This window comes from Phaenicophaeus curvirostris, chromosome 1 (assembly GCF_032191515.1).
Source record: "Phaenicophaeus curvirostris isolate KB17595 chromosome 1, BPBGC_Pcur_1.0, whole genome shotgun sequence".
Lineage (NCBI taxonomy): Eukaryota > Metazoa > Chordata > Aves > Cuculiformes > Cuculidae > Phaenicophaeus > Phaenicophaeus curvirostris.
The window spans coordinates 36,562,864-36,589,501 of NC_091392.1; the positions used below are offsets into that span (position 1 = coordinate 36,562,864).

Consider the following 26,638-nt stretch of genomic DNA (forward strand, 5'->3'; position numbering starts at 1 on the left):
AGAAGTATTTTACCAAAATCACACTTGTTAGAAATTCCAGAATCTAGATGACCTCCTGTGTCTTCCACCTGTGGCGTGCAAGGGGTCCAGTCCTTCAGTACTCCTCAGTAATATCAGTTGGCTTTAAAGTGTTGGGTAGGCATTTTTAGAAATAAAGCTTTTATTAGGTTTTAAAGCTGATTAAACCTTAATGAAATGAAACTTCCTTTAGAAACTTTGGGGAAAACTTGAAGAATTTTGCGAGATCTGTGCTTACCAACTTCAGAGTTTCATCCTCTTCTTCCTGATCATGCCCTACAGACTAAAAAATATATTGTCCCAAACTAAAGCTAACATCTTCAAAATTCATTTCTGTTGTGCTTATTGATCTGTTTGACACCTGTTGAAGCAATTATCATTTCACTGGGTTTAAAAGAGCATGATAAAATTATTTGAAGTATAATTGGATATATCCAGTATGAACTTCAGTTTTGATTTTATATTTCATGTGCAACAGTCCTGTAACAGCAGATCTTCAAGAGATTTTCTGTACAGCCTCCCATGTGGTATTAATGTTTATTAGCTAATGATTCACATTTAGTGTTTTAAGTGTCAGTAATAAAAAAGTTGAAAAATTTTGCACCTATAAACCCTACCACTAAACCATAAGAAATGTAAACCTTACATTGCAGCATCAACTGAATGTTCATTTTTAGTAAATTTTTGCTATTGATGCCTGTGATTTTTATCACATCAAAATGTACTAGAATAAGTACAGTTGTTTTCATTGTAAAATTAGTGTCATGTGACTAAAATGGATTTTGCTGTGAAAATTAGGTTTGGGGAGTTCATTTTTCTGTGGTTAGCTAGTGGACCTGTGTTTAATTCATGCCATTCTTTGAAGGAGAAATATCATTAATAGAAATTATCGTTAGAAAAAAAGGTACATGGAAATGACTCTATATAAACTTCAATTCCTAAGTTCAGTATGAACTTTTTCTTCCTGTCACAGTCTTCTTATAAAGAGCTCAGATAGCAAGTGGAAAAAATAAATGTACTATGGGTGACCTGACCATCCCCAAAGAAGTAATTACCTGTATAACAAAACCAAACCCCATAATAGCCTTGTTATAAGGAGTTAATAGTCACACATTATTGTCAACTCCAAGGTTTTCCAGCCTTCATTACCCAGAGTTTGGGTGCAGTCCTGCTGTGTTTATCACTGCAAAACTCTTTGTATTCAGCAAAGAAACTGAGAATAGGCCTTCTGGGTAAAATTAAACCTCATTTGAAGTGCCCTTGAAGGTCTTAAATTGCACATACAAGTGCATGCATTGCAATTCACTCTTCTCAACTAAAACCCAACATCTCCTGATCTTGAGAGAAGATTTATAGTTAGTTTGAAGGACTTGCTTCATACTCCTATCAAATGATTGCCTCCTTGGTAGAGCTGTTTTCTTGAAGAGAAGTGGTTAAAAATATTGAACAGGAGACTTAGTTTTTCAGTTTTTTCCATGAACTTTAAGTAGTGCGGTGGATCCATGAAAGTATAAATAATTGCAACATAATACTTTGAATTCCATTTTTATTGTTCGTTTTTATTTTGCACAACAAAGCAGCTCTGCTAAACCTGTTTCAGACTGCTTCTTCTCCCCTCCAGATGTTTATTGTCGTTGCTGTTCTTTCTCTTCACATTCAGCCATAAACAAAAGCCAAGCTCAAGTGCAGATTGTCCCTGGGGGTTTCTTACGCCCCTCTTTAGAGTCCCCTCTTTAAAGCCCACAGCAGGTCGATGAGCATGACTTTCCTCCACTAACATGGGCTATGCACATGTGAACCTGGGACTGAGGGACAGCCTGAGCACACAGATGGTCCCCCGGGGTTCCTGGTGAGGTGAAAGCATCTTTCTGCAATTAACCCTATCTGGCAGCACCTCATCCTTCCTGGAGAGCCTGAAGAGTGGTGAGCGCTTGTGCATATCAAAATCATTTGTGCAAATGGAAGGGGACTATTTCCACTTGAAATATTAGTAGTGGATTGCAAGATCACTTCTTTGGTTTCTTTTCTCTTGAACTGGATAATTTTCCAGGGTACGGAGCCAATGGTCTGAGCACCCTGAGGTCAGCAGGCAACAAACACAGGCAGCAAACACCTTCACCGAAAAAGGCTGAGGAGAGGCATGTTCCACCCGAATCCAATTATATCTGGTGAACTCCAGCATCTGAAACTGTTTATATTACACAAAGTTCATAGCCTTCATTAACCTCTCATGGACTGAATGCTAAAACGCTGTTCATTACAGTTAAGATTACCAGCTGGAATTTTAGTAGCTTCATTGTAAACCACTGAGCTGATATTTACTATTCCTTTTAAGTTTTATAAATCTTCTATAGCATGATTATATAAGCTTCTTTCAGTGCTTTGAATTGTGTTTTGTACTACAGTTATGTTTAAACTTCCCATTTTGATTATAAAGCTGAAAAATCAAGTAACGATATTCAAGAAGACCTTGTAGATGCCATCCTGAATAATTTCAATAGCTATAGGTTTAATTTGCCTCAGACGAAAGAAAGATGCCTTTTACATTTTTGCTATTGTGTGTTTAGACTTCCCCCTTAAGAAAAATAAATACAAAAGTAAGTTGCCTAATTTAAAAACTGAATAACACAGTTCAATGTTATTTTTTGCCTTATGGTTTTGCCAAGTACTGTGTATTAAAAATACACCATAGTGGTGCCATTTAACCAACATAATATATGGTAAACAAAGTAGACCTATAACATCTGAACTTTGTGCATCAGCTTGAAGCAATATAATATATTGTAAACAAAATAGCTTTTATGTAATAAACTTTTTATACTGACAGTTATGTATAAAATAAAGATGCTGCTTTAGTTTTTCGAGTACTGCTTTGTGTGGCCTGCTGTGGTCTCATCAGCACTGGGTTGCATTGATGGCTTTTCTAGAGCACCCTCAGAAGACAGTGACATAGTGGGGTTGGTTTCTCTGTGTCTGCTTTTAGCCTCACAGCTCTTAAAAATATCTCAGAAGAGTGGCTTCTTCTTGTGCCTTTGCAAAGAAGGGGACGGCACTGAAGGCCAGATCTCTCCCTATATTTGCAATCCACCACATCTTACCCGGGCCCTGCGCTGCCAGCCAGGCACGCCAAGCTGGTGCACCCTGTTCATGGCACCTCTGGTACCTGGGAGCTTCTCCTCAGAGCCTCTGTCCAAGAAGGTGATAGTCCAGCCCTGGTAATGTTTCCTGTTCAAGGGTGACACTCCGTGTTGTGTTGTGTTGAGACTGTGTAAGGTCTGGAGGCTGCTTCTTGCAACAGGCAAAGACCACACAGTTCATAGCAATCATAGAATCATAGAATCACCAGGTTGGAAAAGACCTCTTGGATCATCGAGTCCAACCATTCCTATCAATCACTAAACCATGCCCCTCAGTGCCTCGTCCACCCGTCCCTTAAACACCTCCAGGGAAGGTGATGCAGCCTCCCTGGGCAGCCTGTTCCAGTGCCCAATGACCCTTTCCGTGAAACCTTTTTTCCTAATGTCCAGCCTAAACCTCCCCTGGTGGAGCTTGAGGCCATTCTCTCTTGTCCTGTCCCCTCTCACTTGGGAGAAGAGGCCAGCTCCCTCCTCTCTACAACCTCCTTTCAGGTAGTTGTAGAGAGCAATGAGGTCTCCCCTCAGCCTCCTCTTCTCCAGGCTAAACAACCCCAGCTCTCTCAGCCGCTCCTCATAAGGCCTGTTCTCCAGCCCCTTCCCCAGCTTTGTTGCTCTTCTCTGGACTCGCTCCAGAGCCTCAACATCCTTCTTGTGGTGAGGGGCCCAGAACTGAACACAGGATTCGAGGAGCGGTCTCACCAGTGCCAAGTACAGAGGGAGAATAACCTCCCTGGACCTGCTGGTTTCTGATCCAAGCCAAGATGCCACTGGCCTTCAATGAAGCAATGAAATTGGTTTCCGTCTGCAGTGAAGAACAATATCCACTTCGACAAATGATTACTGACCTTTGCTGTACTGCAGTTCTGGGAACCATGCTATTGGGGAGATACATAAAAAAATAAATAGCACTCTATATGGGACATAAAATTAATCTTAATGAATGAGAGGTTTTGAGTTTCAAATGAAAGTCTAGTTTATTAGCCTGATCTTGCTTGTCTTATTTAGCCAAAGGACGCGTAGGCAAAGTAAAAAGACTTCCTTGGGCTAGTGGGAGGGAGAACAGCTCTATAATGATCTGTTTTCACATTGTCCTTCATGCAGTGGGACTGTAGATGCTGCTCAGCAAACCTGGAGACCAACCTGGCATGCTGGGCTACAGCCCTCCAGGTCTGGTGCATGGAGAAACGTGGCTGGGAAAGGAGAGGCAGGGCCAGCCCGGCCCCCCATTCCACCCCAGCCAATAATGAGAAACAGCCCAAACGAGGTGGTTTGGCCACGTGCCTGTTATCCTTCCCCAGGATGGCAGTAAAACAGCTCAGGTTTTACTTACGGTGGATGCTTAGGAACTTTCTTAGGGTGCATGTGTGTGACAGCTATGGCTGCTGGGCTCCAAAGTGGTGGTCCCCCAGCTCTCAGTGTCATGCCTTTCTCGTGGGACCCCTAGCATCTCCCATGGGACACTATGGCAAGCCTAGGCCACAGGGCACTTGGGTGGCAATGCAGGGCAAGACACGACCTGCAGCCAGCTTGTCTCTGTTCATGCTGTGTCGCTGTGCTGTAAGGGATTTTGAAGAGCAAACCTCAGTCCCCATAGCAGCCCCCATACGCTTAACTGACCTGGCAACTTCTCCTGTGGATCTTTCCCCCACATGAAGGCTGTCGTTGATTGTGGTAAAATCTACTTTTCTTTTAGAAGGACAATCTCCTGTATCTACAGGCAAGGAAGCAAAATGCCAGCTGCTGATGTGAGCTGGGCTTTTCCCTTTTCACTGGGGCCAGAAAAGGGGGCAACGAGGCAGGAAAGGTGGTCAGTCTCTGTCCCGTCACTGTGGTCCCAAAAGCACTCTAAGTCAAAAGAGGATGGGAACTGGGGAGCCTGGGGCACAGGAGAAGACACTTGAATGATGAAAACCCACGGGAGGTGTGAGGATGGAAGCACTTTTTGAGGTTTTCCTTAAAACCAATGAAAGCAGAAGATTAGTATCAGTCTGAGGTTAAACATGTAAGTGCTCTATCTCCAGGGTTGCCGCAGGAGCTGTTTATAAACACAGACATCACATTTACTGGATTTTTACTCTTTCTGTAGCAAAGATTGGCTGAAGCCATTGGTCACACACCACAGTAAAAAGCACAGAAATTTCCTACTTAAAATTCCTCAAATATTTTGGCTGCACTTTTTCTATGCCTGTCAATTTCTTAGAAAGTGCTTCCTTAAAAATAAAAGTGTGTTATTTTATATGGAGTAATTTCATTTGCTGCTTGTTCCAAAGACACTAAATGCTGCCGTTTTGTTTTCAGAGTTTCACCATTGATTTTTGGAAAGATCATTAATCAGGAAGAGAATATGGTCGGAAAGGTTATGAAAGGAAAAAAGTATTCCTCAAAGTGCACGCTGTAACACAACTCTCTTTCTTAAGTAACATCAACTTTCTACACATAAATTTTCCATCACTTTGCCTTCTTTGCCAGTGCGAGCATAGTTTCCTTTGTAGAGGCAGCCCCTGATGGCAGAGAAGGTTTAAGTGAAAGTCCATGATGTCTGACAATGCTGAAAGAAGACTTTAATTTCTCAGGAAAAAAAAGTCCAGTAGAAAGTTGGAAGCAGTTCTGCCACTAAAAAATAAACTAAAGAATTTATCCCACCCTCTTACTGGACAGGGCATGTGCGTGGAAACAGCACATGTCTGTGCATTAGATGAAAATCAGTTAAAAAAAATACTAAGAAAAGTGAAAATACCAGTCTATCACAATAGGTGGGACAGAAACTCCTTTTTTAACCTTTGCAAAGTTTGCAGTTAGATGGAGAGAGATGTGAGCAGCAGTTGTGAGCAGCAACTTTGAGATGAGCAAAACTGGTAAGAGAACAGAAGATGTTAAATCACTGTAGCTCTATCCCAGAAGTCCTGGTTTAAGCAACTAACAAAATTACAGGTTTATAAAGTGCTTCTAATAGTGCTTGATAATTTGGGTATCTAATATTAGCATTCTGCTAGGTCCAGATGTGCACAACCATTCAAAGGACACAAACATAAGGCACAGAAAGAAAGCAGAGCTAGAAGTCCCGAGAGCAAATTGCTTTCTTTGTATGGCTGCCATTGGCAAACTGCTGCACATGGGGGTGGGTCTGGGTTATCTAATAGGTTAGTATCCCCTTAACTCTGGTTTCACCACTTGATTTAAATGTCTCACTTGTAATGCCTCTTCACTTGATTGTTAGAAGCTGGAGACAATTCGGACCTTTTCTGGTTTGTGCCATGCATGAATTAGCAGCACAACTTCATTACCACCTGCAAAGCAAGCTGTGCACCTGCTGGGGTGACGGTGGACCAGCACCATGCACACAAGGTGATGCTCACAGGGTGTCTCTGATGGGGTGGCAGCGCTGACTGCTGGGACCCAGACACACTTCCCTCACGTGTTGTGAATGCATGGTCCAGGTGTTCTTCTTCCAGCTTCAGCCGCATTTCAAGGACTATTAAAAAAATTATTTGTCTCCTCCCATACTCCCCATTGGTTTCATGAGAATCATCTCATGAAATTGATAATGTTCAAGAAAAAAAATAAGGATGTTGCTAAGTGCCCAGCTCTTCATTATAGCTGACTTATCTACAACAACACACCTAGTTTCTCCCTTTTACTTCATATTTCCTAGTTTCCATCCCATTTCCTTTTCACTACAGCTCTTCCTACCAGCAGTTCCGATAAAAGTCCAAAACTTGTTTGTCATTTACAAAGTGTTTGGTGCACTTGGTGTCAGTGATGTGCTGATGCCCATCCCTTAATCAGTGTGCTCTGATTGTGCTGCTTCTTGCCTGCCCAGCAACTCCAGTGAGCCTCACACATGGGCAAGGATCTGTGGGAGTCCATAAACTCCCCAGCAGGCAGTATTTGGAAAGGCCACTCCACACTATTTATACTTCATGCATCACATTTCAGCATCTTCTGTGTTACCTGTCGTGCCTAGCTTCCAGGAGCCCTGCCCAAACCGAGCCCACCATGACCCTGGGCTGGAATTTTCCCCAGTCCTCGTATTACCGATTACCACAGTTTGTTGGATAAACTTGACTACTATGTGAACTCTTTGTGTTCTGGACTCTGTCTTGCTTCAAATTAGGCTAATCCAGCTGACAGTCAGAGGTCTCAATTATACTCCTGGCCGTTTTAAACATGCACAATTCCACCCTTCAGCTGGACAGGGACTGCCACAGCGATGCCTTTCCCAGGTGGTACCACTATTAAACAAATTCAGTGAATGCTCAGCACAATTCAAGTCAATTTTTAAACCACTTTCTTATGCAAAAGATTAAAGCTTTCTCCCCTTTTACAGTTACAGCCACAGTAAAGAGGGTATTTTCTGAACCAGAAAATTGGGATTGACTGTATTGTTTCACTTTATCATGTATAAGATAGTGCTTCAGTAGTGTTTGTTCCACCTCCAAGCTGCTTCTTAAAAGGAACCAACTAGTCTGACATTTCTCCCACCCCAAAAATAACCAGAGCTCCCGTGTTTCAGATGTCACAAGTTACACTGACCCCCTTAACAATGGGTTGTGAAGATTTTCCAGGAAGACGTGGCTTTAGGGTTTTTATTCATTTCTGGTACCACTGAGATCAGTGGGAGTACGAACTTCCCCAAGCCCAGAGGGACTGATTTGGAGTTTTCCCCTCTACCACTACTCCATTTCTTTGGTTTGAGTTAAAACTCAGTAACTTCAATCAAACAAACACACAATGAAAAAGTCAAACAGACCACAAGTAACTGAAAATCCATAAAAATGGCTTCCCCCCCCCCCCCCCCCCCCCCCCCCCCCCCCCCCCCCGACTTCTGGCCTGTTTGGAGGAGTCATTCAATGCTGCAGTAACACTGTGTTTAACTCTGTACTTGTCCCTGGCAGTACAATAGTACTACAATGCTTTTTAACACCTTGTGGACCGCACACAAGCAAGAGGAGCAGCAAACATGTGGCCAGCAGAATGCCTTGGATGTGACATTTCTTTGGGAATCCAGGGGACAATAAGAAAATAGTTTGTTGATTAGTATTTTGTCTCAAATAGGTTTTGATCGCTCAGACAAGTCTGTTTGGCTTGAGAGGGAACAGTCTTTCTGAAGCAAATGAGTAACACAAAATGAGTGATCTGTTAAGAACAGAAAGTATCTGAAAAGAGCCATGAGGGTTGTTAAATATTTAGATTTCTGCTCACTTTTTAAGTGGATTTGACATGTCCTCATGCAACAGCTCTGGCTAAGCTGCAGTATTCTCATACCCATCGCAGAGGTTGTTCTGGAGAAGTTTAAGATAAAAGAAAAATATCTGCTGAACACGACATCCTGATGGAAAGAGGAATTCAAAATCCCATATTTCTTTTTAACTCTGCTTCCTCTCTTAGCAAAACCAATTCCTTTCGTATCTGTCTGCTTCAGCATCCCAGAAAACAGTGAGGGAATAATTGCAAGGAAAAAAAATGGCTAATTGGGAGGAATGCTTTGTCTGTTGTACCCAGCACAAGTGAGGTCCCTAAAAGACAAGACAGTGAAAATCTTTCTGACATGAAAGGGGAAAAGAATCTTTACAAAACTTTGCAAGCAATTTAAAGTTAATTATAACCTTATGCATTATCAATGCCACCTTCCTATACATTTTGTAACAATCCACTCGTGCTTCTTCCTCTTAGAAACAGTGAAACAACAGTTTTTTCATATTTCTGAAGTTGTTACTAGAGCAAAATTTTTGCTGTGAAATGGGAGAGTAGCTATAAAGCTGCTGCCTCACTGCTTTGGATCTGAAAACACACCTGCATGGCACAAACTTAACTCGGTTCTTTATGGGATGTATTTGGAGCCAAGAAGTAACTTCTGCCGCATGCATAAGTATTTCACTTTCAGGCCATTTTGGGTCAGCTGTGCTAGCCAAGCCTTGGAGATCGCCCCAGACTATGGGGCATCTTAAGCTGTTTGATCCTGCTTGCTTTTCCCAGTTAAACAGAGCTCTCCTAGCTGAGTTATCCATCAAAGTACAGAGGGGAGCCGCAATGAGGAGCTGACAGTGGCTTTCTTCCCTTTCAGACAGCACTGAATCATCATTCACATGAAATGACAAAAAAGGACCTTGCAGTGACGTTGATATAATTTTCTATGACAGACAGAATTAAAGATCTTAACCAGATGTTGTTATTAAAGAGGTGTAGCACTAGTTCCAGAAAAAGAAAAAAAAAAAAAAGAATCTGCAAATCTGCTTCCAGTATCTATATTTCAAAAGAGATCTTGGAAAATTTATGAGAACTGAGAAGAAAGTGGCAAGAGCCATTCAAAATCATGGAAAATTGTCAAAGAGTGAGAGACTTTGAACACGATTCAAGAGGACTGGCTGAGCTGCCTGAATTGCTCCCTGCTGCTAGAAGAAAGGACTTTCCTTCACCCCACACATCATCCTCACCAGAAAAAAAAAAAGCAGTTTTCTGCTGGATATAGGAGCTCAACCAGCTCTCCATCAGATTAGCAGAAGGGAAGAAATATTTAAAAGGTATCTCGGCTACAGTCTTCAGCTACTGACAGGGCCAACTCCCTTTTAAAAAAATGCCCACTGGGTCTGAAAGGTTAAACCTAAATAAATCCCAGGCTGGATCTAGAGAACATTTTTAACAGTGGCTTAAGCAAACATGAGGTTTCATCTAGGGCTGTCATGGATTCTTAATCATCTGAGTCTTAAAAGCAGGACCTTCTAAAAGATATGCTGTTAGTTAAAAATGAAATTGCAGGCCTGATGTAGGAATGATCAAGCAAGGTTCTGGCCCTTTACACACTGAGTGCCTCTCTACAGTTTCATTTCAGAGGTGGCTGAAGCTTATTAGTGACTGAAGATAGATGCTGTTCAAACACAGGTAACTAATCAGCAGGTGGCACATTACAACCTTGTGACAAAGCTAGTGACAAAGCAAAGAACTCAAGGCCATGTTCAACCCTAAAATGTATCATTTCCAAAGAGCTGTGGTGGCTTTTTTATCTCTTTCCTCATTCCTGGCAGTTTTCACTGTCCCATGGCAACTATTTCTCTTTGCCCCGTTGCTATGTGAGAATTGGGATTTTAAAAAGCTATTTTGAAGAACTTTTGAGGGAAAACTTCAAAACTTTACACAATTTAAAGATCAGGAGCAGAGAAATTTCAAAAGAAAGACAAAGAATAGCGGCAAGCCTGTGATATCAGCCTTTGTAGAGGCAGCTATTAACAAAAGCCCCACAGCAGGATGAATGTCTCAGTTTATTTTAAATAAAGTACTTTTTTAGTTACAGTCACGGCTATGTGGCCTTTGCTTTCCTGGGTACCAAGTGTGGGTCACAGTGGGTAACATGACTGCTTTTTCATATCTTAGTATGTTCTGCTTTCCAACACTGGCCAAACTCCATCCTGGATGAGTGTTGCCTTCATTTGCTGGCAGTTCATTCAAGGGATCTTTTTGTGCGAGTGACAGTTGAAAGGAATTAAATTGTACAGTAAATCATTTAACTGGAGGCTAGAATGTGTGAACACTGAACCACAAACTCTGACAGAAGAAAATCAGAATTTATTTTCGTTTGAAGAGTTTTAACGTTAATGGTCCAGTTTAACCACATATAACAGGCATAATCTCTTCGGTCTTCAGCAAGGTCTTCAAGTGGATATTCTATACCTCTGTGGTGGTTTCCTCGAAATTACTTGAGGTTTCTTACTTGAAATTTTTGTTGTTAAAATTAGTTTTATTCTCTCAAAAGGTGACAGAATGGGGGCAGATACAGCCGGCGCAGACAAAGTCAGTCCACACAAAGTTCTGCAGAGGCAGTAGTAAGCACCACACACTTCCCCCCCTTCCCACCATGCAGGAACGAAGGATGAAGACAGACAATCTGGGATGAACAGGAAAAAAATAATGACACTCTTCACACCCAGACATGAATTCCCCACATCTTGGGAAGGGTCAGTTTTTTTCCTTCTGTGTTTCAAGAAATGTTCCCTTTGGAGAGTTTTATTTAAATAAAGTTGGTTTTGACAAATCAGCAATTCCTACAAGAGCTATTTCATCAAAAAGTCTAAAGTCACTCTATTTAGAAAGTGTCCTAATCCACCATCTAGACAGTTTGGCTCAGTATAAACTAAAAAATGTAAGTCATATTAGGAAATCAAAGAGCACCAAGTCAAGGAGAAAGCCAAAGGCTGAAGGAAAGCAAGCTCTGGGCAGGCAGAAGAAAACAGCTGTTAAAGGGAGACCTGCTGAGGCCATCCTGGGAGCTGCGAGCACACAGTGCTGCTAGCAGGAGGGACAAGTGCTCACTGATTTGCCCTGACACTGAACTGCCAATTATTTGTTATAGTCACCAACAGCTTTGCACTCAAATTCAAGCCAGTTTTTCATTTAGAAACATAGAATCATAGAATGATTTGGGTTGAAAGGGACCTTAAACATCATCCAGTTCCAACCCCCTTTCATGGGCAGGGACACCTCCCACTAGACCAGGCTGCTCAAGTCCTCAACCAACCTGGACTTACTGACTTGCTTGCTTACTTATTTGCACAATCATCAGAGAGAAAACCTCGATCTGTGCAGACATTGGTGTGCTCTAGCCAGCCTAGGGCTTGGAAAGACATGATGTCATTGATGCTGGAGCATCTAGCCACCTGCTTACACACCAAGCTAGACTCCCCAGGACCTCCTGCCTCAGGAGAAGATATTACACTTGCAAATGGCCAGTGGTGTGCAGAAGTACCACCTTCTGTCCAGGAAAAGAGCTCATGACCATCACGCTGCCTACCTACTCCACTCACCGGACTCTTTCCAGCCACCCATCCCTTTCTGAGACATGGCTTCTGAGTAGACATTCACAGTCACTGCAGTACCAAAGTTCTGGGTTTAGTGACATTAGGAAGCAACTCCCAAACTACAACAAAACCCACAAAAATCATACACTCCCAAGACACCACCTGAGGTGAGAGGCTTATGAGCCCAGCAGCGCCCCATGCTTGAAGTGCCCTCTGTCAGCTTCACCTTCCCCACCTTCTTCTTGCAGCTGAACCCATTAGTGCAGTGCGGTAAGAAGAGGCCTCTTACCACTTATTTCACTCGCACCAGGGCATGTGTATAGCTGTCGTTCCTTCCAGCAGCTGTCCTCTGTCAGACAGATGGTCAGTCCCACTATCCTCTTAACACTCAGTGGATGACGGCTACAGCAACACTGTCACAGCATCCGACCACCCTGCTGGGCTCACAGCGGTCCTGACCTCTAGGAAAGACACTCCAAGTGCTGCCACATTGTAAAGCAGGGAGCAGAAGGACTCAGTGTGTGTTCATCTATGGTTCTGCAAGGCACCGCCAGGCCACCCTGTCATTGTTCAGGGCTCCTGTGACAAGGAGTTTCAGCCTTTTCGACTTCCAGCAGTTTGGATGCCTCCTGTGTTTGAAGCTGCTGGAACCACATCAAACGGCAACGAGCAAAGAATGCCGTGAAGGATTTATTCAGCCTGGATATGAGTGTTGCTGATGGGAGAGAAGGGAACAACAAAGATTTCTCAGCCACTATTGTGATCTACCCATTAAAAAATATGTACATAAAAAAAGAAAGGTTCCTTTTACTATCAAAACCGTTTGGCTGAGCATTTTACTGCAGACCTTGAGCAAGTTCCAAATTGCCTGGCTTACATAAATACCTCTAACATAAGTGAGCCTTTGCAAAAGAAAACATTTATAATTGAGTAGTAAGCCTTACTAAGTGACAGTCACGAGGTACAATACATTTTAGAAAAGCCAAGCGTCAGACTTTTGAATCGAAAACCTACAACTAAAAATATAAACTCCCAAACAATTAGTAGATTCAAATGTTGCTGCAATTAACTTAATTAGTTTCACATTGGTATAGAAATGCATCTGTGTGCAAAAGTTAAAATATTGTAACATTTTCTGCTTTGGGAAGCTGCTTTTTAACAGCAGTCATTTTTTTTAGTTCCTATTCTTTTTTCCCTATTTTGTTCCAGATTCAGCAAAGAACTTCAGTCCAATGTATTTTCAACTTTAGGTTATGTTTTGTGCATTCAAGACAGAGCAAAAGGCCAATCCACAAGCACATTTGCACTAACTGAAAACAGCCATCTTAAAAACTAGTTTGCATATTAAATCAGTGCAACTTCCCCTTCCCTCTTCCTATCTAATTCCAGTTATATCTCTTTAAACTGAGCGTTTCAACTGCCTTCTCACGCTGGCATTTTACAAGAACAGGAGCCATCCAGGGTGCTCTGGAACCCTCTGTAGGACCTTGGAGGTCATTGGTATTGGTACTGCCTCTGCTTCAGGTTACTAGATTTTTGCAACATTCAACTTTTTCCCTTCATTGCTTTTATAATTCCTTCATCGCTGCCATTACAATGGGCAGACGTAAACAGAAGGTATAGAGAAGATGCAGCCAGAGTCCTCCAGGAGGTGCATCAACACAGAAATAAGCAGCAGACATAAGCCACAACAAAAGATATTACAATTCAGTACAAGGGGGAAAAATAATTTAACTATGAGGGTGGTCAAACACTAGACCAGATGTTCAGGGAAGATAAGAAGCCCCCATCCCCAGGGATGTTCACACTCGCAGAGACACAGTCTTGTGCAGCCCAATATTACTCCCAGCTGGGCCTGGTCTGAGCAGGGGTTTAGACCAGGTGATCTTCTGAGGTGTCTCCCAACCTGAATTACAATTCTGTAATGGCCCTTAGTGAAGGGACACAAACAGGTTTGTGTGGGATCTGTAGGAAGATCACAGGCAGGTATGCACTGTGCCTACTGTCTGTGCATCAGTTGTGTGGAGATAGGCTTGAGACAAAAGATCAAAATATCTATGTCAGACAAGTTTGACAGGAGTGATTCCCTCAGACCTGTTTAATTTTTTAAAGACACATCACAGTTCAGTTCAGTTCACTTCTCGGGATGCACAAGCATGACCTATAGTGCTCAAACTGAAACCTTTTTTTCCATATACATACCTGAAGACATCTAGAATTCAAAACAATTTAGTTCATGACCAAAAGACATCCTTTGTTGCATACCTTTGCATTCATAAATGGTGCTGTAAGTTTAAGGCACAATTTGACTATGATTTACCATGCTCAACAATAGTCATAACTTCACCTGACTTCCTTCAGACACAGACATGCTCTACAAAGGCCATAAACCTTGGGACTGCATTTTCCTCAGGGTCTGTATTTTCCCTGCTGGACACTGGGTCAGAGAAGGAAAAGGATGAAAGTCGATGGAGGCAAGACCAAGATGAGATAGTAAAGCAAAAAAAAGATTGCCTACCACAATGTGTAACGCCTTAGTTCTGTTTAAACAGGTGACATCAAGGTGAAACAGGTGAAATCAAGGTTTTCTGGCTTGCTTTGCATTTCTTCACCCCTCAGCATTGAAAGAAATGTTCAAGCAGGACTGTCCTAGGAAGGGGAAGAGCAGCAACAAATAAGTGAGAAGACAGACAGGAACCTGAAATACCACCCCAAACCCTCCTGCTTTTCCCTCTGACTGATGGCCATTTACTTCCCATCTCCCCACGCAGCATACAAAGCAAATATCTTCTCCTTGTGGTGCTTTCTTTCCGTCTGGTGAGAACCACAGCACTAAAATACCTAAGTTTCAGTTAGCATTTCATGCTAGTTTGGAAATATGTCAGGGGATTTTGTGTGTATAATAGAAATACCTCTCACTGCAACTAGTCTCTGCTACTGGGAGAGGAACAGGCTGCATCAACATTGCTTTTCCGCTCAAGCGCCACTGTAGTTTCTGTTCATCCTACAAATGTGGCATTGTCTCCTAAAATTCTGTTACTAATTACTGCTAATACACCGAAGCCCAGATGAATGCAACTTTGATCTGAGTAGCACCCACATGCAATTCCTTTGGCATGAAAATGGCAATTATACAACAGGGCTCAAATACAGCTTGAAAGCAAAGATGTAAGGCCAATTTGCTTAGTGCCCCTAGACTAAATAAGGTCCTTATTCCAGTGCCAGATTGTGACTGACTAAGATTTACTCACAAAACATTTCCCAGCCATAATGTGCAACAAACTGCAATTATTACTAGTTTACAAGAAAAAAAAGTCTGTCTTTAACTGCAATTTTGGCTGGGCTACCTGACAGAAATCAACTGCCAGCTACAGCAGCAGAGCAGGCTGGAGGGAGTAGGTGTGAGGGTACAAAAACCAGAACAAGGCAGATTTGGGGGGTAGCAAGGAACAACAGGAAGGAAAGCGAGAGAGGAGAGAAAAGAAGAGAGAATATCATTGAAAGGGACAAGGAAAAGAAGAGGAAACAAGAGAATTTAAAGGAATATAAGGACACAGAAAGCAAGCACAGAAAATAGAAAAACAGATGTGAGAAAATGAAGGAAACTGAGAAAGAAAACAGAGTAGACAGGTAAAAAAAATAAAATAGGTGGATTAGCCCAAGATAGATCCTTGAACACTTGCCACAGACCAGCTCACCAAGGCAAGAGCTGGACCACATGCTTTTGGAAGGAGCCAGTTTAGGCTGCTTCTGCTGCAATCAAGCACGTGAAATCCCCATTTCTCATATTAAACAGCTACAGGCATGAGTTCAAGAGCAGAGCTCTTTTCAACACAGCTAGAAGAAAAGCACTTGCCACGTGGCACCTAGTCCTAGTCGCTTTGTGTGCAAGCTCTGGCACAAAAACCTAACTGAAAAAAAGACTTTGTGGGGGGAAAAAAAAGAAATGCAGGGTCAATAATATAGCAATACACTGTGACAGCACCAGGGAACTGCAAAACAGACATACACATTCCTTTAACAGGTATGTAGCAGTTATAAGAGGTGGGGGGGAATTGAAGGAATAGAGCAGAGCACAGAAGCAGAGATAAGCTTTTCTGCACACTTCAGAGTTACAGGAGGGGGTCACAAGCCAAAACACAATGTTCCTTTTTACTGTCAGCAAGGAAAGTAAGATATCCCCAACCTTTGGTTGACATATTAGAATAGATCTGAGATGAAACAAAAAAATTGACATTTAATTGCAAAAAAAGTGAAGTAATCTGAAACCATTTACAAATTATTATTTATTTGAAGAGACATCAAAAATAGATTGAGAAGATACAAATGTGGTCTTGCCTCATTTAAGAAAAAAACCTCAGTGAAATAACTAAAGAGCAATTATGTCAGAAAGACTGAAGTAATAAAAACCAGACACATAAGTTCTGTTTGCATTAACACGGAGGGTGATGCAAAACCAGCACTTCACTTCTCAACTCTGATATTCACTTTTTTTTTAATTCAAGTTTTTTTTCTATGATGTAATATCTGCACGTAAACACTCCAAGATAAAGTTTGTGGCTTCCAAACAACATAAAGCTTTAACTCATGCAAATAGAAAAGTTATTCAAATATTGATTGAAAGACATATATAGTTCTCATTTTTTATAAGAATAATAGTGCATGGAGCACAAAACCTTGATCAAATTCAAGCTGAGCAGGTGCCATTTCAGTAGCAACTATATCACATTTTTAATCAGAAGTTAGGAACTAAAGTTTGCAAAAGTATAAAATCCTTCTGATGACTCACCCTAAGCTTATCTACTGAGATCCTGCATAAATATTCAAGGTAATTACTACATAATCACTAAGTCATGCTGGCATGTGGGCCTAATTTGTTTTAAGAGAGATGAAAAACATGAATTGTCTCTTCAAGCAAGAGATCAGGGCAGGAAACCCTAGGGGAAAGAGTTCAGGTTCCTATTGGCGTGCATTATTGTTTTCAAGTTAAATCAGTCAAGATAAGCTCACAGAGCACGTCTGACTACACAATAACCTGTCTGCTCTCAGTTCTTTGGAGCAGTAAGTAGCATTTTTATCTATTTTAATCTCCACTCAGAAAATCCGTTTCTTATACTTGTTAAAAAAAACCCAAACAGAACAACAAGCAGGAAATAATTTGCATGCCTTAATAATGGAATTCCTGAAGTGAAAGGTTTCCTTCCATAACCTTACATAGAATTTACAAGATCAGAGAAACCGTATACCTTTAAGCCATAATCTCACCAGTCACCTTTTACAACTCTGTGTCCAGGGTTGGCAGGGCTGTACTTGTATTAACTAGTTTTAAGGAATCCATCACAAGACAGAAGATAAGTGTGTCCACCAAAATTTGCCAGATGGATCTTATCCATACGATTTTTTTAAAAAAAAAAATTCCCCCCCATCCTTCTTGTGCTGTTCTAAAAAAATGCTAATAAAATAGCACAGTCCTTTAGCTTCCTTTTTCCCCTGACTGAAGGAGTTAATGTACTAAGCTGATGCTTTTAGAACCAAATCAAATAATGCTGCGTTGCACATGTTGACTTTGCCATGCACTGAAATTTTAATAACAGGGTGACAGTGGTGATGACACTGAAATTAAGAACTCTGGGTTTGGCGCTCTGCTCTCATGCAAATTTGGAGAGTGAGCTCCATCTGTAAAACAAGGATAATAATTGACTGTCACACTCTTAGATTTGTCCATGCAGGCCTCGAATGAGCAAGTCCTGAAAGCCTGTGACATCCTACGTGTGGGCAGTCATGAAGACACTAGGTAGCTGGGAGGTCGTAATTTGACTGAAAACTGTTCTGTGGAGCATCTCACTTCTGGAGTAAGGTATCCAGGACAACAAGGTTTCAACATCACTAACAAGCACTGCATTCTGTGGTATTTTCCTGAGCCAAACGCAAATGTTCCTGCAAAATATGCAATTAACAAGATGCTAAAATTGTTCTGTGGCTATGAAAATGCTCAGAAACATTTGATTTTAGCTCTCAGATTATTTGTGTAGACTTTTTAAGTGACTGGATAAACAGAGTGGTCCTGTAAGAACTGTTCTCAGCTTCACATTGATGTGCCACCTTACTCCTGTGGCCATAAATTTCCCAAAACATGTAGATTCCCTCTCATTAGTCCTGGCAAAGCAGTCAATATTTTGTCATTAGATACAGCTTTAGAGCTGCATGGAGCTCTCAGGTCCAGCCAAAGCCCAGAAAATCTAAAAGGGGCAGAGGAGAGGTGGTGGGTGCCCAGGCTGTGCAGAGGTGCCACTCCGTATGGAATGGGCACTGGATGTAACACTTAATTTCAGCTGCTGAAGGAGTTAACTGAGCATCTAAATTTGGGGTTAAAGGCTAGATGCATGATAGATTTATGATGGGATCTGTAAGTGAATATAGCGCTTGGCACCCAAGAGTCAAGTAGCTTCCTGAGTAGAGTCCATGGAGTGGTACATATTCCTCCTGAGCCTAACACTCAGAGTGGCTCAGAACAGCAGAAGGATGAAGGGAAATGATTTACTGACTCCCGTGTAAATTCTAAGTTCTTGAAAAAGTACTGGGACTGTTTTTATGGATTTCACCTGCAAGTATCCAGTTCTAAGGCTTGCAGCCATCTAAACCACAGAGTTCAGCAGGGTGCAATAAGTGTTTATGCCTTCTGTGGGGGACCTAACACAGACACCTGCAGGTGTCTTTTCCAGTGCCTTTTCTAAGGATTTCTGTCCAGTGAACATGTCACATAAAATACAGGACAAGAGTTAGGAAAGGCAGGCAAACTCTGTGACTGTCTTATCCCAGAGAAGACCTGTATCACCACCCCAAACACACGTTTCTTGCATCATTGTTTCTTGAATTCCTTGCTGTATCATCATCTGGCTTCACATACACATCTCTAACCTATCAGGTGAACACTTTAACTACCACATTTTAATACAACAAGGAAGGAGAGCAGCAGCAAGCATTCATTTGAAACAATGGGTTTATGAAGCTCTGGCACCTCAGCCGAAAATAATGGCTTTATATCGTATATGAATGGAACTCCCTCTCGAAACCTGAAGTGATGAGCAGGTTTAGGTTTGCTGCATTTAGCTGCCTGGCCAGCATGCTTTTTCTTTTTCCAAAAGTCTTGGACATGTTCTTAGACATTTAGATCAAAGCCTAGCTTTGTTCTTGGATGTAATCATACAGCCAGAACTGCCTGGTGCAAGACTGGAAGTCCCAGAAGGTTCTCAGGGTATGTTTCAATGCAAAGCCCTGCTGAGCCACATATAAACTCCCTTTGAAATCCAGCTATAGTTCCAGCACATAATTCATCTTTTGCCACCTCTTTTTGTATCTGTCTGGGGACTCCTGAGAATAACACTTCCAGAAAAGAAGGGTCAGAATCTCCAAATTTTCTCAAGTCCCTGGGAATTTCTCCTGTAATTTAGTTCTTCCTCCAGGGTTAGAAGTACTTCTCTACTCATATATGCATATGATAAACATATCTAGGGAAAAGGGCTTAGCTTTCTTCCCTCTTAAATCACTTTTCTGGTGATCTTTTCATAGAACATAAAGATGTTTATGTTTATGTCCACTTTAAGACTCAAGCCTGACACGACATCATGCAAGAGACAGCTTTGCCAAAAAAGTCACGGAAAGAGTTTCTCTCTGGAGAAGAAAGCTTTGCACATAATTGTTTTCTTTCATTACTCCCCGACCTCTTCCAACCTATACCTATTACACAGTCCTAGAAAACAGCAAGAATTTTACTTGGTTGTTCTTGATCTTGGTCTTGTCAGCTGTTTCCTGACAGCTGCCTTGCAAAAGGGCCACCTGGTCCATCTGTGGCCAATCTGACAACCAAAAGAGTTACAGTAGCTTGATGAGATAATTCATGACTGCTAAAACAGACCCAGTAGCACCCCAAGTTTACCGTACCCCCCTTTCCTACCACACGAGTATTTTAGACTAAGGTAGTTGAAAAATAAATGAGTAATTCCTTAGGCACAAAAGCTGTAGAGCAGATTCTGCCTCCAACGGTATTTTGGACAAGAAGCTTAATGTTGGCTCCCTGTGACCATTTTGAGTAGGTGGCATCAGCTGAGTTGGGATAAGTGTTTGAACTAGGAAAGGACAGAAGAAACCAGAGGTCTCCAGGTTGACATGCCTGGGAGGAGAGGAAGAGGGTATATGTGAAATACCATGTCACAGGCTCCATACAAGTAGTCAAGACATATTTTTCCTTCAATCATAGAATAACCAGGTTGGAAGAGACCCACTGGATCATCAAGTCCAACCATTCCTATCAATCACTAAACCATGTCTCTCAGTGCCTCGTCCACCCGTCCCTTAAACACCTCCAGGGAAGGTGATGCAATCACCTCCCTGGGCAGCCTGTTCCAGTGCCCAATGACCCTTTCCGTGAAACCTTTTTTCCTAATATCCAGCCTAAACCTCCCCTGGCGGAGCTTGAGGCCATTCCCTCTTGTCCTGTCCCCTGTCACTTGGGAGAAGAGGCCAGCACCCTCCTCTCCACAACCTCCTTTCAGGTAGTTGTAGAGAGCAATGAGGTCTCCCCTCAGCCTCCTCTTCTCCAGGCTAAACAACCCCAGCTCTCTCAGCCGCTCCTCATAAGGCCTGTTCTCCAGCCCTCTCACCAGCTTTGTTGCTCTTCTCTGGACTCACTTCAGAGCCTCAACATCCTTCTTGTGGTGAGGGGCCCAGAACTGAACACAGGATTCGAGGAGCGGTCTCACCAGTGCCGAGTACAGAGGGAGAATAACCTCCCTGGACCTGCTGGTCACGCCGTTTCTGATCCAAGCCAAGATGCCATTGGCCTTCTTGGCCACCTGGGCACACTGCTGGCTCATAACTAGCTATGTCCAAAATGCTTCCATTCTCAGCGGAGAACACAGGAGTAGATACTAGAGTTTTAAAATTTACTTTTTCCGTTATGAGAGCAAACAATTCTATATTTCAAGCTTCAAAGACAATGCAACAAATCTTACTTTGACTTCGTGATTAAGACATTGGAGAAACAGAGTCACAGCTAAGAAGGAGAGAAGGAGTAGCAAAGCTACACTATGCAAATGGCCATGCAGTGGGAATTAGGGAAGTGGCTGTTTCTGAAAGGTTTAAACCTACTTCAGGACTTGACAGGAAATATTTTGAGAAAACAGCAATTTCAGATCCTTGGTTCAGTTCAGATCATCCCTGATTTTTTAAATAATTTTGTAATCAGGCTTTTTTGCTTCAAAAATGAAGAGAAGAGAAGAGAAGAGAAGAGAAGAGAAGAGAAGAGAAGAGAAGAGAGGAGAGGAGAGGAGAGGAGAGGAGAGGAGAGGAGAGGAGAGGAGAGGAGAGGAGAGGAGAGGAGAGGAGAGGAGAGGAGAGGAGAAGAGAGGAGAGGAGAGGAGAGGAGAGGAGAGGAGAGGAGAGGAGAGGAGAGGAGAGGAGAGGAGAGGAGAGGAGAGGAGAGGAGAGGAGAGGAGAGGAGAGGAGAGGAGAGGAGAGGAGAGGAGAGGAGAGGAGAGGAGAGGAGAGGAGAGGAGAGGAGAGGAGAGGAGAGGAGAGGAGAGGAGAGGAGAGGAGAGGAGAGGAGAGGAGAGGAGAGGAGAGGAGAGGAGAGGAGAAGAGAAGAGAAGAGAAGAGAAGAGAAGAGAAGAGAAGAGAAGAGAAGAGAAGAGAAGAGAAGAGAAGAGAAGAGAAGAGAAGAGAAGAGAAGAGAAGAGAAGAGAAGAGAAGAGAAGAGAAGAGAAGAGAAGAGAAGAGAAGAGAAGAGAAGAGAAGAGAAGAGAAGAGAAGAGAAGAGAAGAGAAGAGAAGAGAAGAGAAGAGAAGAGAAGAGAAGAGAAGAGCACCTTGCTAACCTGTGCAGAGTCTTGCTGCTAGCTCACAGCATGGAGATGTGTTCCTTGCCTAGGGCTATAATGAGGTTGAAACGTCTAGTAGTGGCAGCAGTGCTTCTTTTACAAGTAATGATCAAATTCTGAAGGTGTGGTAGCTCTGCCTTTTTGGCAATAATTGCTTTATATAGCCACAGCTGCTGACTCAACACAGTAGCTAAGCATCGGTGTCTGGCATGAAGGCGCTGGGAACAAGAAGATGCACCCACTTGGTCTGTTTATTTTGAAAGCTTCCTCCTTATTGTTAGTTTTGTGGGTTCAAGTACTGCAGGCCTGTCAGGAGATAAAGCAGCCTTTTCAGGCTGCTGAAGCCAGTCTCCAACATTTGCCCTGTCCAGAGGAAAGCAAGCTATGTTAAAGGAAGAAAAAAAGTCACCATAATTGTTAGCTGCTTGCTAGTGTGTTTAGACAATGAGATCAGAGTGGTCAAGGCAAAGAAAAGTTTGCTCAGTTCTGATTAGGAGAAGCAAATAACTTTTGGCACATAGGTTTTTGTCTTACAGTAAATCAAAGGAGTGTCTCATGAACAAAGTCTTTTTCATATTTTACAAACTATAAAACACTCCCGTGGATGTTTACTTGTAAATGACAAAAGGAGTAACGTGCAGCTTTAAATTAAAAACAAACAAACAAACAAAAACTACAAACAAAATACAGGGAAATCACCCTTTGGCAATATTACCCGACCCCTTTACTGACCATTCATAATAACAGCAGGATGCATTCAAGCTGCATTAGGATTAAGACATTGCTGTTCAGAATAGAAACCCACAGCAGCTTTTCAGCAGTGTGGACGCTGGGAACATAGGAAAAGCAACATGTTTAGTCCTCAGCGGAGGAGGAGGAGCCACCTCATGTTACTCAACAACGATGTGAATGGATGAGTAGCTGCTGTGGCCAAGGGAGGCCAAGGGAGACCCTTCCAGCCAAAAACCACAGGAATGGCTGCAGGCAACGCTGTCTGCAGGTTGGTGAGCTGTGACAGATTGGTTTGGGCACCACACTGGAAATAAGAAAATAATGGCATTCCCTACTGACTTATCCCTGGGAGGAAGACAAGGGCCAAGTGTGACTGCAATCAACAAATGGTAGGTCTCATCTTGCCTGACGTTAGACAGTGCGTTAAATTTATGCGGGATGCCACATGTTCCCTCTCCTGTCAGTTGAGCCCATTGCTGGAATGACTGTTCTGTTTGTTTGTTTGTTTAGCATGGGGAGTATCATGCTGTGGAAGTGCCTGTTTCTCTCCTTTAATTAGAGATGGCGTCTAGAAGACTCAGCTACAAACATCTACATTGGGCAGATGAGATCCTTCTGAAGCAAATGGTCAGGGAGGGCAAGCTCAGAGTGTTTGGGTGACTTGGCTTGGAACCTAACCATATCTTTCCAGCAGGTATGAATCATGTGGCTGGGGAAGGTTAACACATTTCTGGGAAACAACATGTTTTGAATTTTACTTAAAAACAAGTACCAAAAGAGTCATTAAGCAATGCTTATCACCTGGTATGCATCATCAGTGGTGTGTACCATGTCATTATCCTCAGCAGTCTCATTTTCTAATGGAGACACTGAATTGTGCAAATAGCGGAGGAGGTGCAAAACTAAGGCAAAACGACTGATGACAGGACTAGGAGGTGCTGGTATGCACACTAGCTGAGGAGGCAGAGTACTCTTGGATCGGGCCCTGGAGCAGGACGCTTCCACTGGCTCCCACTTGCTCCCAGCAACTGCTTGAACTACAATTCTTTGCAGTACATTTCACTTAAAAACATTTAGGTGAAAGGGATGGTGAAGATAAAGCATCTGGCTTGATGGAGTTTTCCTGGAGCGCTGCATTGTTGAGGGAGGGAAAGAGAAACTACAGTACAATAAGATTAAGATCAAATAAGGAAGGAGAGGACTTTCCTCACCTCCTACCAGCCCTATAGCTGTGAAATTCTCTGCTCTCATCTTTGAGACAAGGATCCCACAAGGGCTGCATCCTGCAGGTGCCCTGTTATGGTTTCACCTGCTCAGACAACAAAAGCTCAGGCCTTTCAAAGGTGTGGATTCCTCAGGATGTAGGAAGGTACAGTTTACAAATCTACTTAGGCATTTATTTTCCACCACCTGCCTGTACACTTAGCTTCATAGCATCTTTAATATTTGACCACACAGGAACTAAAGATTTTTTTTTTTAAGCTTAATATCTTGCCAGTCTGCCATATGGAATAATCTGATACTTAGTTGTGTGCCCAGTCTGTGACAACATTGAAGTCAAGAAATTAAATGTTGAGTTAAAGTGATATTTATTTTTTTTCCCCCAAAGAATTCGAGGCAGTGAAATCTATCTGCCATCCAAAACTGGAACTCAGTAAAAGTCCAGAAGGGCAGAAAAACCTCTGCTCTTTCAGGCATAATTTTTCAGTTAGAAGTCCCCCTGAACAAAAAAAAACATGGCAGGTTTCCAGTAGGATCAACACATCTGATCCTTGTTATTCATAGACAGCTACACAACAGCAGCTCAGTTATTGAAGGCTGATGAAGGTAGCCCTTCTGAAGTTCATGGCAGAAGAAGGTAATCAGCCTTCATCTTTGAAAATCTGGATGTATTTATTCGCTAAACCTCAGAGGCAGCTTCCTGGAACCCAGTTAACACTACACAGTAAACTAAGATCAAGAAGCAACATTCATGGGTGTTATGACAAGACTTTGCTGCATGGTCTGGGAGGACAGTTTTTCACTCCTTAATAGATACAGACAAGTTCTAGAGATGATATGGTATTTAATTTCCTGTAGAAATCAGTAAAGTTCATCTAAACACATATGTGGACCTGGCACAGACATGTGAATAATTTCCTAAAAGTCTTCATAGTCTCCAGTAGATTATAAAGCAGCCTCAGGCTTCCAAGCTGATGTTGTGCAAGGTGATGGCCTTTACTCAGCCCTACGGCCAGGAAACTTTAGAGGAAGGTGTTGCCACCTCTTCCTAAACAGAGAGGACAAATCTCTTGCCTGGCAAGATGTGGCAAAAAGACACTTGCAGATAGTACAAGACATAAAAAACAAACTGGAGGAACTTCAGTTAGATACCTTCACTGGAGAAACATCTGTAGGCCATGTAACACATTTGTTCTTACAAATGCCCTTCTGAAGTTAAAATAAAACCTATTCTTTCCATTCAAGCAGGTGAGGCAAGGCAAGACAAAGTGACTTTCTGAAATAGTGACCTGAGACAGCACATGAAGAACCTGGTCCTCCCAGGCACAAATCTGTAGTCAGTGAGCAGCAAAGACTCTTACAGGCAGTACACCTAAATGAATCTTGCCTTGGCGTGTGGAAATACCTGTCTCTCTTCATCAGCAATGTTATGGGTAGACAAGGAACCACCCAAATTAGCACTATGAATTTAATTGGTTCAGATTTCCCTCAACTGGATTTCATTCAGGCCAGACTGTGGTAAATCACTCAGTCACAAGTTCAATGGCACTAGGCAGCACCTTAACTGCTGAGCCAACCTTGCTTTCCAGAGGGAATTCACCCAGACCAATATGAATTTACAGAAACAGGATTCACTAAATCTGCAGTTCTTTTAGGAGGGAAAATCAGGATATATCCAGAGATATTTTTCAGGGAATTCAATTTTTCTTAGCTCTAATGTCACATCACAGAGAAATCTGCAATACTATAGGGCACAGTCAACACAAACCTCTTCTGTGTAGGTTTTTCAAATCTATTTTCTATTAATAATGCCAGCTGTTGTTCTTCTTTCTAGTGTTTGTGGGGTTTTCTTGAAGACACTAAACCTTGATCTTTACCTATACCCAGGAGAAAAATTCCAAATCTTATCTCCTCAATTGCAAGTATTTTTTAAGATTAAGCAATAACCAAATGTGCATAAACCCGAGCACTGACTGAATATTCTTAATCTAACCACAGTTACCACTGATGTAAATGAAAGTCTGTGTTGATCAGCAAGACTGTACATGGGTAAGTAGATGCTGTGGTTAGCCTGAAATATAACTCTGACCTTGCTGTTCACATTAGCATACTTGTGCTCATATCTTGTGTAGTCTTGATAGACAGGTAACTGAGCCCCTTCAAGGGTATCATTGTAGGTTTAGGATTAAAATACCTATCTTGTCTGTAGTGCCTCAGCTGAGACTGAGACCGCATTAAGTGATGTACAAGCAGGTAGCCAAAGAACTCAAGTCTGAAGTTCATACAGCATGCCATGAACCTGGCAAAAAAGTGAAACAGCTTTTTTTCTAGCTTATGCACCCAACAGAAACCATATCATGGGGAAACTTTCACACCTGGGTCTCATCTTGACACAGCCGATAGGCAGATGGGGTGACTACATAAGAAGTGGTCTACATTAAATTACATGGAGCAAGAAAATCCCTTCTCAGATGAAGGTACAGACTAACTCAACCAACAAAGGTCTGTGTCTCTACAGACTGAGCTGCTTCATGTCCTTCTTTGTAAGGACCCAGCCCATCAGTCTTATTTTTCTGCTACATTCCTATGTCTTCCTGCATCTGTGCTGTACCAGTGCACGATCCTGACTTCTGTCTCTCCTTACACAACACGCAGGGTTCAGCTACTATGTTAATATAATAAGACCAGTATGGTTATCACAAGTTATTTGTTGCTACTTGTTATGGAAAAAGTCCGATAGCTAAACATAGCTTGAAAGACTGAAGAACAATTTGTTTATGAATAGAGAGAACCATAAATATGTAAACAAATAAAGGGATAAAACGTGTGATCACAAAATTTAATTCTGAAAGAATTTCTTGCTCTTG

At 42.2% G+C, this 26,638-nt stretch overlaps 1 protein-coding gene across 1 annotated transcript in view; it reads left to right on the forward strand.

Annotated features, from left to right (window-relative positions):
• WIF1 (WNT inhibitory factor 1) overlaps positions 1-2,882 on the forward strand; it is a 44,330-nt gene extending 41,448 nt beyond the window's left edge. The window contains exon 10 of the mRNA XM_069852805.1: positions 2,069-2,882. Coding sequence (XP_069708906.1) covers positions 2,069-2,190 — 122 coding nt within the window. The 3' untranslated portion in view covers positions 2,191-2,882. The remainder of the gene's footprint in view (positions 1-2,068) is intronic.
• The last annotated feature ends 23,756 nt before the right edge of the window (positions 2,883-26,638 follow it).